Below are 12,194 nucleotides of genomic sequence, written 5' to 3' on the forward strand. Positions count from 1 at the left end.
TCACGCAGAAGGCATTTTAATGTTGAAAAATAATTATGACTACTTGCCCATATTTATATTGAGCTTGTATGATTCTTGTTCATTTTATACAGCATTTACATGGATAACTTTGTCTTTATTGCATCCCAATATTCTGTTAATTTAAATGAAACCGTGTTTGTAGTAAAAGCACCAAATCACACTCCAGTGTAAACATGACAATACAGGAATAGCCTGTGACTTCATGATACATGTTATGTGTGAAGTTAAATTCAAAAGACTGAAAAAAAAATCTAGTAGCAGTTCAGAGCTAATATAACAAGATTATTGACCAAAAATAAACAAAAAGGTGGCGCGTTTGGGAGCTCTTTATCCTACAATTAGAAGAGATCAACCTTACCCTCACGGAGCATGAAATGATTTTGCCATTATTTACAAACTGCTGCTTGGCGCGTATGTTAAACGTCACCCTAGATGCCAACACTATTGTGTTATGTGTCATAACTTTTTTGTTCACAAAACTCTAGCTGGCTGTTCAAAATTAAACATTAATGTGGTAACATTCCACTATTGTTTTTAGTGGAAGCAACCATACGGGTGTTGAAAATGGTCTATGTTGTGACCCTGTTGCTAAATCTCTATGTAAAATGCTTGGCAGAAGTTTGGCTTGACATTTCTTACATTATGTAATGTTTTTTTACAGGGTGATTAGAGATCTTTTCCTCAGCTGTAACGGCCTCAATCAAGTGACTGAGCTTGTGTACCTGGACCAGACACGCTCTTTAGCTTTGAAGGTGTTTGAGACCTTGATAATGGGCACTGGACAGCAGCACACTGATGGAGTTCTGCAGGAGCTAGAGAGTGCTGATGCTGAAGAAAGGGAGGTCATCTTGGGTCTGGCTGAGGAACTAGGGTCCAGAGGGGCAGGAGAGGGCCCACAGAGCCTCACAAAGTTCTACGAAGGCCTAAAGGAATATCCAAGTCATAAGAACCGAGGTGGGCCAGGCCGAGGACCAGGGCGCGGCCGAGCTAGCACCCACCTTCATGTTGTCAACCTTTTCTTATGTGTGGCATTCCTATGTGTCAGCAAGGAAGCTGATTCAGACCGGGATTCAGCCAATGACTCAGAGGACACTTCTGGTTATGACAGCACAGCCAGTGAACCTCTTGGGGGGCGAGTGCCTTATCTGTCCCTGGACAGCGTAGCTCTGCCCTCCAAAGAGCAGGTACAACGGGCAGCAGATGTCTGGTCAGTGTGTCGTTTGATCTACCTGACCAGCCCCTTGTTCCAAAGACAGTTCTTCAGGCTGGGAGGACTGGATGTCTGCTTACGCCTCATGGCCATGGTTATCCAGAATCTTTCCTGTAAGACCAAGGATGGGAAAGGAAAGAAGAAAAAAGATGGAAAGGCCAAAGGTAGCTCTGAGTCCACAGCTCCTTCCGTCTTAGTGGGACTTGAGACAATTCGTGATTCAGTCGAGACCCTCGCCACCAGTCCAAGTGAGGGAAAGACCAAAGATCCAGCAAGAAAGCTGGAGGAAGAGTGGCAACTACAAAGTATTCGACTCCTTGAGGCCTTGCTGGCTATTTGCCTACAAGGTGCTAATTCAGCACTGCAGAGAACAGACCCGGAGCTTTCGTATCAGGTATATCCTTTAAACTCGTATTGATCAACTTATGCCTGAGTGCAATGCTCATATAACATAAAACATTTCTATTGACTTGAATTATTGTGTCTCATGCCATCTATAGCTTCATTCAGTTGAAGAGACTCTGTTTGAGTTGAAAGACCAGCTCTCTCGCTCAGGAGTTGTGAACTCTGACATTGCCCTTCCTCTCTTTGACTCTCTCCTGAGAGTTGCCCTGGCAGAGGTGTCATCTGGTCCAGACCCCCCTGAGGAGAAACCAGACAGGGTGAGTCCTGCCTTGGAAGAAACTGTGAGTGAAGATACTGCACCTCTTCATTTAGTCAAGTTTATTACCTTGCCTGTGTATCAAGAGGCCAGTTCTGGTTACAGGCAGTCTGGAGTCAGACATTTAATTCCTCTTTAGCTATGACAGTTGTTTTCCATTCTCATAATATAAAGCTCTGTGGAGATTCTCTGTCATCTATGCCACGATAAATGTCAGAGTTCAAGTTCTTCGCAAAATATAATTCATATTTAACAGTATTTGTTCAGACCCATATCTGATAGCTACTACTGCTTGTTTCATCATTGTTTTTAGTGTTTATTATGGTTAAGCACTACTTTTAATTTACTACCATAATTAAACTATTAGCTAGAGGCAAGCTGCAGTCCATGCGTATCAACCAGAAATCCCTTTGCATGCCATCTCCCCTAATTTCTTAAGTGTAAGTCATATGATAATTTTGTTAAATATGATTTTATTAATGATAGGGGCTTGATAAGTTTCAGTTGTTATTCCTGAATTCTATAATTCTTTAAATCGTTTGTCATTCCTTTTCATTGGGGCAAAACTCATTTTCTGGTTAAAAATTTCCCAGATGTCTACTGTATTTCAATCCCTTCCAGACTACAAGTTTGACTAAAGGTGTCTTGTTGTGTGGTTCAATCGAAATATGAAAACATAAGCAGTTTCTTTTTTTTCCACTAAATGAAGCAGATTTTATTAAGTCATTGCACACTACTTTACCTTCAGCTGAAGAATGTGGCCAAAAATGAACAATGGTGGTGTTTGGGAAAATTTTTTACAATGAAAGAAACGATTTTCCAGCCAGACGTCATTGTGCATCAGCAGGGCAGCAGTGTGTGGCCATTCATACTATGTTGCCAAGCAACTGTTATCTGACTAACATACAGCAAAACAGCAGACATGGTCAATGATAGCTTTTGTTTAGATCAAGCAGTTGGTATATAATGAGTAACCATGCCTCATTTTAAAGTAGCAGCGCATCACCTTTTTAAGTATTTGTTCTTGGTAATGTAAGTTTTAACAACGTAGTTCTTACAAACATGTTGAGATTAAACAGATATACAGTAATATTTACACACAAGGACATATTAGACAGGAAGTCCTGTAGTTAGAGTAATTTATGTATTTTCTACATTAATGAACAATTCAGCCGACTATATGTTCAGGGCCAGAATGATAACTGCTTTATTTATTTCATTGAAGACAAAAAAGGTGGACAATAACTCTTCCTATCCATCTCGACTGGTGGTGTGTGCCTCTGGTCTCACTGACTTAGCTGTCTTTTGGTCCTCTTAAAATTCCTGAAAGATTAAGCCTGCTCAACCACAAGAGGATTTTGCTTTTTATATAATATATTTACCTCTTTTTCTAGAAGCTTAGTTCTTCTCAGGAGCCCAGCGGCATGTGATGTTCACTTACCCATTCCAACATTGTGCTGTGAAGCTCTTAGATTAGTCTTCCGCCACAGAGTTGGTCCGCCGAGGGACTATTCTCTGAAGTGTTCACTTACCCTGCTTTTGAATATCAAAGCTGTAAAGTTGTTGTAAAACTTCAGATGTGCATTACAGGAAGCCTCTTCTTTTAACTACCATGATGAACAAATTTCTCTGTTTAATGGGGCCAAAATGCCCATATATGATGACAGGATGAGTCTACAGATCTAAGAACTGGACTGTCTGAGGTCAAGTCAGCTGATATTTCTTATGACTATTTCCCCCCCCTCATCAGTGCAAAACATTTGCTGGAAAATTATTTTCCATACTAGAGGAAGGACCACTACTTGACATGGTTATTATAGTTAGCATAACTTTTTTAAAAACAGAATTGGGTAAGCTCTTGCAGATTGTTATTTTACCAACTTACCGTATTTTCCGCACTATAAGGCGCACATAAAAGCCTAAAATTTTCTCATAAACCCGTAGTGCGCCTTATAATCTGGTGCGTCATATATATGGATTAATATTCATATTAATATTGGTTAAAAACATGATCGCTGAAAAAAAGCCGGCAGTCTGGCCGGCAGTCATGCCGCACTCCGCCACCAGAGGAGCACCCTCACTAAGCACTCGGGCCTACGCCCCCCAACAACGGTAGTCAAGGGGCGTCACTGAAGTCCCGGCTCTCTGACTGAGCTGCTCTCAGACGGTAGAGCAGACTGTAGGAGCACCGGTGATTACGTAGCAAAACATAAGGAACTTTCAACAATTCTATTAATAAAGTTTGACTGACTGACTGATCTCAGTATTTCCTAACTATTTGGCGTCGGAGGTAACCCACTTTAAACTTTATTGGTCTTAAAAATGCCATTGTGTTGTCATCTGGAATCTAATGACGGTCCATTCTATTAGTCTGTGGAAACCGATGGACAAACTGGCATAAAGGTGAATGAAAGACCCTCAAAGCTGAACTTCCAGCCTTTTCTGAAATTTCAAGAGCAGAGTCACTGCTAGACAAAGGTGCCAACGGGTGTGCTGCAATTGATTTACAAATGTAGTTGATATCTCTGGGCTGGCAGCGGAGGGGTGCATTCAGGCTTGTGTATTCTGTCTGCAGCTATGTGCTGTGAGATTCACGGCGGTGAGACACCGACGTCAAAGTCAGTTCTAGGAATAAAACAGCGTCATATTTGCCAGTAAATTAGCAGCCTGTCATTAAAAACTAGTTAAAAATTGTTTAGGACACACAGCAGCAAATAACTGCACCTCACCTCCGACTGGACTACCGATCGATCAAAACAATATTTAATTAATAAACGAAGACGAACGTCGGAGCTTAAATATCTGCTTCGAACTTCAGATCAGGAAATAATCCGCTCTGTTCGCAGTGACTGAACTCGTAATGAATTTAACCAGTTTTTAATGTCAGGTTTTTTAATGTGTGTGTTGACTTCTTTCTAAGATGGCAAAGTGATCAAGTGATCAGGTTTCCTTGATGAGGCTCAGAATGGCTTATTGACATAACAATGGGGGCCATTCAAAGGTAGTCAGGAAGTCATGAATACAATCATGACTGCCTGAGCAGCGCGGCTCTATCTAGTGGACGGATTGCGCAACTACAGCCTCTGCAGTTTATCATATAAATGTTATTTTTTATTGTGTGCGCCTTATAATCCGGTGCACCTTATATATGAAATAAATTATAAAACAAAAAATTTATTGAGGGGGTGCCTTATAGTCCAGTGCGCCTTATAGTGCGGAAAATACTGTAATGACCAAGATAGTGATGTTTACTTACATTTACAGTGCAGTGGATTGAGATTCTTGAGTGTGTCTTGCCTCCCCTCCCCTATCTCTCTCTCTCTCTCCCTTATGCTCTGTCTCTGTGTGCCTCACTCTTGCCCACTCACTCTCTTTTTGTCAGAAGCTGCAGGTGTTTGCCGACGGGGTGGCCCCAGCAGGTGATCTGTCTGAGGAGGTGGACGAGGTTCAGAGCTGTGGCGTCAAGCCCCTGGGGGAGGAGGAGGGCTACGACGCTGACAGCGAAAGCAACCCTGAAGACATGACCAAGCAGGAAGAGGGTAGGATCACACCCACTCTACACACCTGACAGCTCAGGGCAAAAGCAGCTTAGACTTGTTTGACACAACTGCATCAGTCTGCTTTATGTATAAGTCTTGTAACTATCCTAGCAAGCTCTCATTTCACTTTTTTTCTAGTGTTTTTTTATTTTTTATTTTTTTAGAATCCTTGAAATCAGGAATACTTCATGTTTTCCATTTTCTCTAGAGCATGTTTTCGTTTTTTCTAAATCAACAGACTTATGCTTGATGGATTAAGAGGTCCTGTTTTTGGTCTCAGCCTTTTAACCTAATGAAATTAATATTGACAAATTGCTTCTCACACTTAGGAATTGAATCCCTTCATGAAGTTATTACATTTTTATTCATTTTTGCATTTTCTGAAATTCACAGGAGAATTTAATTGTTAACAGATTATCAGTATATTTAAGGTGTGTGTTGTATGAAAAATAAACTAAGAAAAACCTAAATATGACCCTTTTAGGTTGTTGTGGAGGATATTTGGCAATAACAAGTGGCTAAATTGTATTGCATACTTATGACATGGCAGAATTGGGTCTGAGCGCTTTCCTCACAACAGATCCTTTTGTCACGTCTCCCTTCCCACTCTGGTCTCACAGGTTAAGAACGTGGCCTAATTACTTCTTTTGCTTTTTCATCCCCTCAGAATGGAATCATTGTTTTACATTCTACAACTGCAGGCAACTGCACTGTGTGGCCACATGAACTGGATCTTATGACTGGAAGTCCAGGTCAAATGGAGACTTCCTGTAAAACAGTTCATACTTAATTCTGACTTGCTAAACAAAAAAATAAATGATACTACATGCAGTGCTAAAATATGTGCAGTCCTCTCAAATCGCTCAATAATGTTGAACATTCCGTTTCTTGCTTTAGTCACTGACTAAAAATGAAGACATGTTGTTTTATAAAAAACTTTGTTTATTCTTTTAGCTAAATTGAATATGGCTTTAGAGGTGTTTTGTCCTCATAGTCCTGTTAACTCAATCGCTAGACCTTATTAATACAAAAATAAGATGTTTTGACTGATATCTGATATTTTCTCCCAAACAAGCATGACATCACAAAAGCTACATCTGGGGGTGTTTTTGTCTCTTAGCTGTAACTACACTTGCATAACTTTCTGTTTTGTATTGCACAGCCTACAAGAATATATTTTTTGAGGACATCTGAATTAAAAAAATACATAACATGATTTTCCAGAATTAAATTTAACTTAAGCTCAGCATCTTTTTTTGTTTGTGTAATTTTCTTATTATTCTTTTAGTTTATATTTACTAGATACGGCTCAGATCTAGGAGCATGACTGTCATGCATTTCTGAGGCTGAACAAAGAGCTTAAAACTTATTTAATGACTTGCCTTCTGGATGGAAGTTTCTGCTGACATTGTTTATGCAGTGTGTTCTGCCATTGTGAATTTCTTCTTTACAATATTTGAGATAAGATTTATCATCTGTCCTCATCTGTGCTGGAGACTTTTGTTGTGTGTCTGATGTTATTTTGTGTGGTTGGTCTCTTCTAGGAGTGAAGGTTGAAGATGCCGAGCTGCAAGAGTTTACACTGGTAGCTGACAGGCCTGGGCGTGGAGCGCTGCTCTTTCCGGAGATCTGTACAATGGAGTTGCAGCTTCTTGCCACCAGCTCCCCAGACCTGGAGGTTGTGAGTCATGTGTTTCACAGTCTTCTGGGTGCAGTTCATGCCAACCGCTGCAATGCTGCTTTACTCTATGACCAGGTTAGACTAACTACTTCCTCTTTGTATTACTAATTGTTTCAGTAATGTGTATTTACCTCAGCTGTGCTATGATGAATTACTGACCTTTTATTCTGGTCATCACAGGGAGGAGTCAAAACCATCCTGTCTGGCTTTCACCACATCCTCAGCCAAAGAGACCCCTCCTTTATAGGTTTGTTGTTTTTTTTGTTGTTATTTGATTTTCATCTTTTTCTGGTTTGTTTTAGCCCTATCTCACGCTGTAGGATATTATTCTTGTGTGACATGTGGGGGTAAATAGTGGGTACACTCAAATAGCCTTCTTCAGATTTGTATCTCTGTGTTGACATTTTGTTCAAATGTCATAATCCTTGTGAGTTGTTTTAGTGTTTCTTGGAAAACTCTAACCATTGACAGCAATTAAAAGAAAATATGTAACCACTGACATTTAAAACTTGTCAGAGACTTAATCTTACTCAAGTTGGTTAATTTGATTAATACATTCCTCAGTGCCTGAACTCACGAGCTGCCCTTAAAAAAAGTACACATCGTGTCATACTTTTACGCCACTTATTCAAGTCCACATTCACTCAATACAAAGTTGCATACAAGCAAAGTGGCAAGGACGACGTGAAAACTACTTAACAGAGATTTAAGTTTCAATATGAGGAACTTGTAGCACAAAAAAATGCAGCGTTCATCATTGGGTCACATTTGACTTCAGTGAAGATGCAAGCAATGATACACAATGATAAAAATAGTGAAATTATTTTAAAAAAGACTTTTAGACATGATTGTTGGCATACCTTTTTATATTAGTTTTTGTGTGTGTCTCTTGGTCTCATTTTGGGCGCACCAAGAAGGAGCTGACCGTCATTCTGCCTCCCATTGTATATACTGCATGCCTGCAGGCCGCTTGTGTGTGTGTGGTTGTTTCAAGGGCCTGTACACACACACACACACACACACGCATATGCACACAAATAATTTCCCATGGGATTAATAAAGTGCCTTTCCTCTTCTTTCTTCTCCTTGTGTCAGTTGTGTTGTACTGAATGAAAATTGAATGAAAACTGTTAACCTAATCTGCTCTTCATTGGTCTATATCCAGATTGCCAGACGGTTCTAGTAGAGCTGCTGGTTGCCATGGTGAGCCAGCAAATCACAGCAGAGGAACTGGCTCTATTGATTCGTCTGTTCCTGGAGAAGAACCCGCCTACAGTAAATAGTCCCATCAATTTGTAAACATTGCTGTTTTATCTTATGTTCAGGGTGTTGACAGTAACACCTTATGTTCACAGTGTCTGGGCATGATTTTTTTTCTGCATGAATTAGAACTTATTAGTGAAATGTCATTTCTATAAATGATAAATGGACTTGCCATCTATTGTTCTTTTCTGACCAGCCTCTCAGTGTGTCCTACAACACTAGCCTAGTTTTCACCCATTCACACAAGCGTTCACACAGTGGTTTGCCCTTCAGATTTGTGGAAGATTCCTCAATCATACTTTGTTCTTCTTGTTTCTTTAAAACTCAGATCAACACACAATGCTCTTTCAGTTATACAATAAACACCAAGGTTGTGATAGTACAACTTATTCCGACAGGTTTGTGATTACTTGGAATCCAGCAGCAGACATTATTAATAACCTGCCTCCAAGAAGCAGGACTCTGAAAGCTAGTATTTATTTTTTACCATGTGAACAAGACAACCTCTGACCTGAAGGATGATGTGCAGGAAAAATTATAAGCGTTAGGGGCTGCAGTGGTCAAATGTAGTCATTTCTTATGGACTTAGCCCAAGTTCAACATCTTTAAATTGAAAATAACAGCTGGTATCGCATGCATGAACTTTTTCTTAGATTTATTGAATTTAGTGGTCCGAAAAATGTAACTTACAAATTTGTTGATTGTGACTTATACAGTCAAATGTTTTTCTTCAAGTGTTTCCTTACTTTAAGTTTGCTTTGCTTTCCAGGAAGTTTTACTTGAAGGCATCCTGCAGATCGTTGAAGCCAACATGAATATGGAACCTCTTCACTTCTTGTCATTTCCTATCATCATTGGGGCTTCGGCGTCTGGAGGGGTGTCAAACAGCTTCAGACAGAACGGTGCTGTTGGCGGGAAAGGCGTTGGTTTGCTCTGGAAGGGCAAACTGTCATCTGGACGCAGGGAGGGGGAGTTTGGGTTTCGACCAAGCCATTTCCGATCCTCTCCATGGCACATTGCTCCTCTCCACTTGCCCCTAGTAGGACAAAACTGTTGGCCCCACATGGCCAGTGGCTTCAGTGCCTCCATGTGGCTGAGGGTGACAGAGCAGGACAAAGGGGATAGGGACAAAACTGAAGGTGAAACACAGAGCACCAACATTTGCTTTTGCTCAACAACCATTAGTATGAACTGGTTTTGAGGTTTGTCACTCATTGATTTTCAGAGGAGAGAAGGCCTCCTGCAGCTGAGTCCCCCCATAGCTCCTCTCTGGCTGGGACTACATTAGTGAATGACAGCCTCATTCATATTCTGTCCATGGGCTCTAAGGCGCTGATGCTTCAAGTGTGGGCAGACATTTCTACCGGCTCTCTCACATTCAGGTGATTTTCAGCATGGGGTATTCAAAGAGAGAAAGTTTCAAAGATGTGTGTGTAGAGTGTGTTTCTGTTTCTTCAGCATTCATAGCTTGAGTATTATCATGTGCTTTTCCCTCAGAATGTGTATAGACCCAAATGATGAAATAAAAGCTGGTCTGCTCGCACAGGCAGACTCTGATGAGGAAGTACTCGGAGTGGGCCAGTGGCAGCACCTAGGTCTCACTTATACCCAACAGTCAGAGGGAAAGAAGAACATCCATGGCCGTGTGGTCGTCTGGGTGTGTGGGATCAGGTGAGGAACATCTGACCTAACGGTGAGCTTTTAAATCTGGTAAATAAGTGGCTGTTAACCTTTACATTACCTTTTTTTGTTCAGGAAATGTGAAGTTTCTTTGGACTACACTCTACCCAGGAAGTCCAGTTTATCCTCCGACAGCAACAAAACCTTCTGTATGTTGGGCCATTGTATTCCTTCCTCAGGGGAACTTCTGAAGCGTGGTGGATGCTGGAGCTTGGGTACTGTTCTTCTCTTTAACGGTAGGACTCCAATCAAAGCCTGCCTTCATTGTCTGACTATTGTCATGTTTCTGTTACATCTGAGAAACTTTTGTCTCTTTCTCGCTAATTGTATCAGCTCGATTATACTAGCCTTGCATTGCCTCATTTGTTTGTTCGCAACTTTTCATGTACATCCCAGTTGCAGTACACCCTCAGTGTAGCGGGTCTCCATAGTGCACCAACAGGGTGCACTGATTATCTTTGTCCTTTTTTTGCATTATGTTATGGGGTGTGGTCGTATTTTTAAATCATATCCAGACTGGCTTGCTGCATTACTAATTCTCAGAATTCCCTTGGGATGCTTACTGAATATTTCTCTTGCTTGCTTGTTATTTGGTTTGAATGGCTTCTCTTTGCTGCCTTGGCGTCTAAAACCCAATGGATGAGAGTTAACCAATGGATGAGTTCATTGTAGGTTGTATCTTCTTGGAAATTAATGACTGCTTTAAACATAAGAAATAAAAAACAAAACAAGGTTGCATGGCATGACTTGTCACAAAAACAGATTATGCAAAGTGGGTAATGGGTTTGATGTAGGATCTATTTTGGATTTTTCCGGATGTCTCATGAAGATGGTGAACTGTCCTATTTGCCTCCATACTTTAGGATCTAGAATCGGCTCTGAGGAGGCTCTCTTCCTTTACACCAGTGGACCTGACCTCACTTCCATCATGCCCTGTAAATATGGTCAACCCAGTGGGACATTATCCAAGTTTGTCTCTGAAGAAACCCTGAAGTGTGATCATGTGCGAGAGTTTCTGATGAAGAATAAGGATGTGGACACAACAGCTTTGGTTGTAAGTCAGCGTGAAATTCCATCTTCACACACACATGCAGATCGTGTGTTTAGAAAAATTGTCAAATAAATTTAAATAACACAGCTTCATCTATTAAAGAATTAATCAGTTATGTCAAAATGCAGAATTACACCATAAACTGTTTACTTGCAATTTGTGATGTAAGTACTCTGCAAGCATAGCAAATTTCTCCTATGTCTCATTTATTGTTTCATTTCACGGTGTATGGATAATGTGCCATTCCAACTAGCTGTCATTAATGACATAGCACAGTAGGGAATCATTTTTCCCAGATGAAAAAAGCTATTACAGCTCAGCTGAAGCTATTTCAGTTAAACTGCAAATAGTTTTTCTCCCTTTTAACTGCAAATGGATTTATTGCTAATAACGCTGCTGATTTAAAACTAAAGTAGTAAGACAAGAATAATTAATAAATTCTCTTCCTCTTCTTTGGAACTACTGTTATACTCTAAAAATATTACTGCAAAATCTTTAAAACTTTTATTTCATCAAGGGATAAAGATTTTCAATGAAGGTTTGAATTGTGTGTTCCTGTACAGGAGAGTCTGGCTGTAGTCTATGCTCCCAGCAGTCCCCGAGTCTACACCATCTACGAGCCTGTGATCAGAATAAAGGGTCAGGCAAAGACGGTGGTTATCCAGCGGCCGTTCAGCTCAAAAGAAGTGCAGAGTGTTTCGCTCGAGCCAGATGCTCTCAGAGCACTGCAACCTACCAAAACCCAAGGCCTGCAGAGTGTCCTGCATAAGATTGGAGGAACGGGAAACTTTGTCTTCCTCTTTGCACAGGTAGGATTGTTCCTATTTGTAATGCAGCTGTCTCGGATTGGGAATCGGTCATAATATTCTTAGATTCTCTTCATTATTCCGTCCTGTATATCGTCTTCAAACAGCAATCAATGAAGTAGTTTGAAATAGTCTAAACACTTGTTTATAGTCTCAACGCTTGTTTAGATTTCCAGCACTATTTTAGCAGAGCATGATAAGAAAAACAGTGGGTTGTCTGATGAAGATTCATTATCTAAAATAATCATTTAAGTTGTTGTTCAACTTTAGAGGATGCTTTTT

At 40.5% G+C, this 12,194-nt stretch overlaps 1 protein-coding gene across 5 annotated transcripts in view; it reads left to right on the top strand.

Annotated features, from left to right (window-relative positions):
- Positions 1–12,194, top strand: part of lyst (lysosomal trafficking regulator) — a 58,377-nt gene that overhangs the window by 24,609 nt on the left and 21,574 nt on the right. For 3 of the 5 annotated variants that reach the window (XM_068326888.1, XM_068326891.1, XM_068326889.1), the window contains 12 exons: positions 683–1,625; positions 1,732–1,917; positions 5,275–5,431; positions 6,976–7,187; positions 7,293–7,359; positions 8,278–8,387; positions 9,145–9,514; positions 9,601–9,757; positions 9,873–10,046; positions 10,131–10,291; positions 10,919–11,109; positions 11,670–11,915. In XM_068326888.1, coding sequence (XP_068182989.1) covers positions 683–1,625; positions 1,732–1,917; positions 5,275–5,431; positions 6,976–7,187; positions 7,293–7,359; positions 8,278–8,387; positions 9,145–9,514; positions 9,601–9,757; positions 9,873–10,046; positions 10,131–10,291; positions 10,919–11,109; positions 11,670–11,915 — 2,974 coding nt within the window. The remainder of the gene's footprint in view (positions 1–682; positions 1,626–1,731; positions 1,918–5,274; positions 5,432–6,975; positions 7,188–7,292; positions 7,360–8,277; positions 8,388–9,144; positions 9,515–9,600; positions 9,758–9,872; positions 10,047–10,130; positions 10,292–10,918; positions 11,110–11,669; positions 11,916–12,194) is intronic. The other 2 variants (XM_068326890.1, XM_068326892.1) reach the window with 1 other exon arrangement.

This window comes from Antennarius striatus, chromosome 11 (assembly GCF_040054535.1).
Source record: "Antennarius striatus isolate MH-2024 chromosome 11, ASM4005453v1, whole genome shotgun sequence".
NCBI lineage: Eukaryota > Metazoa > Chordata > Actinopteri > Lophiiformes > Antennariidae > Antennarius > Antennarius striatus.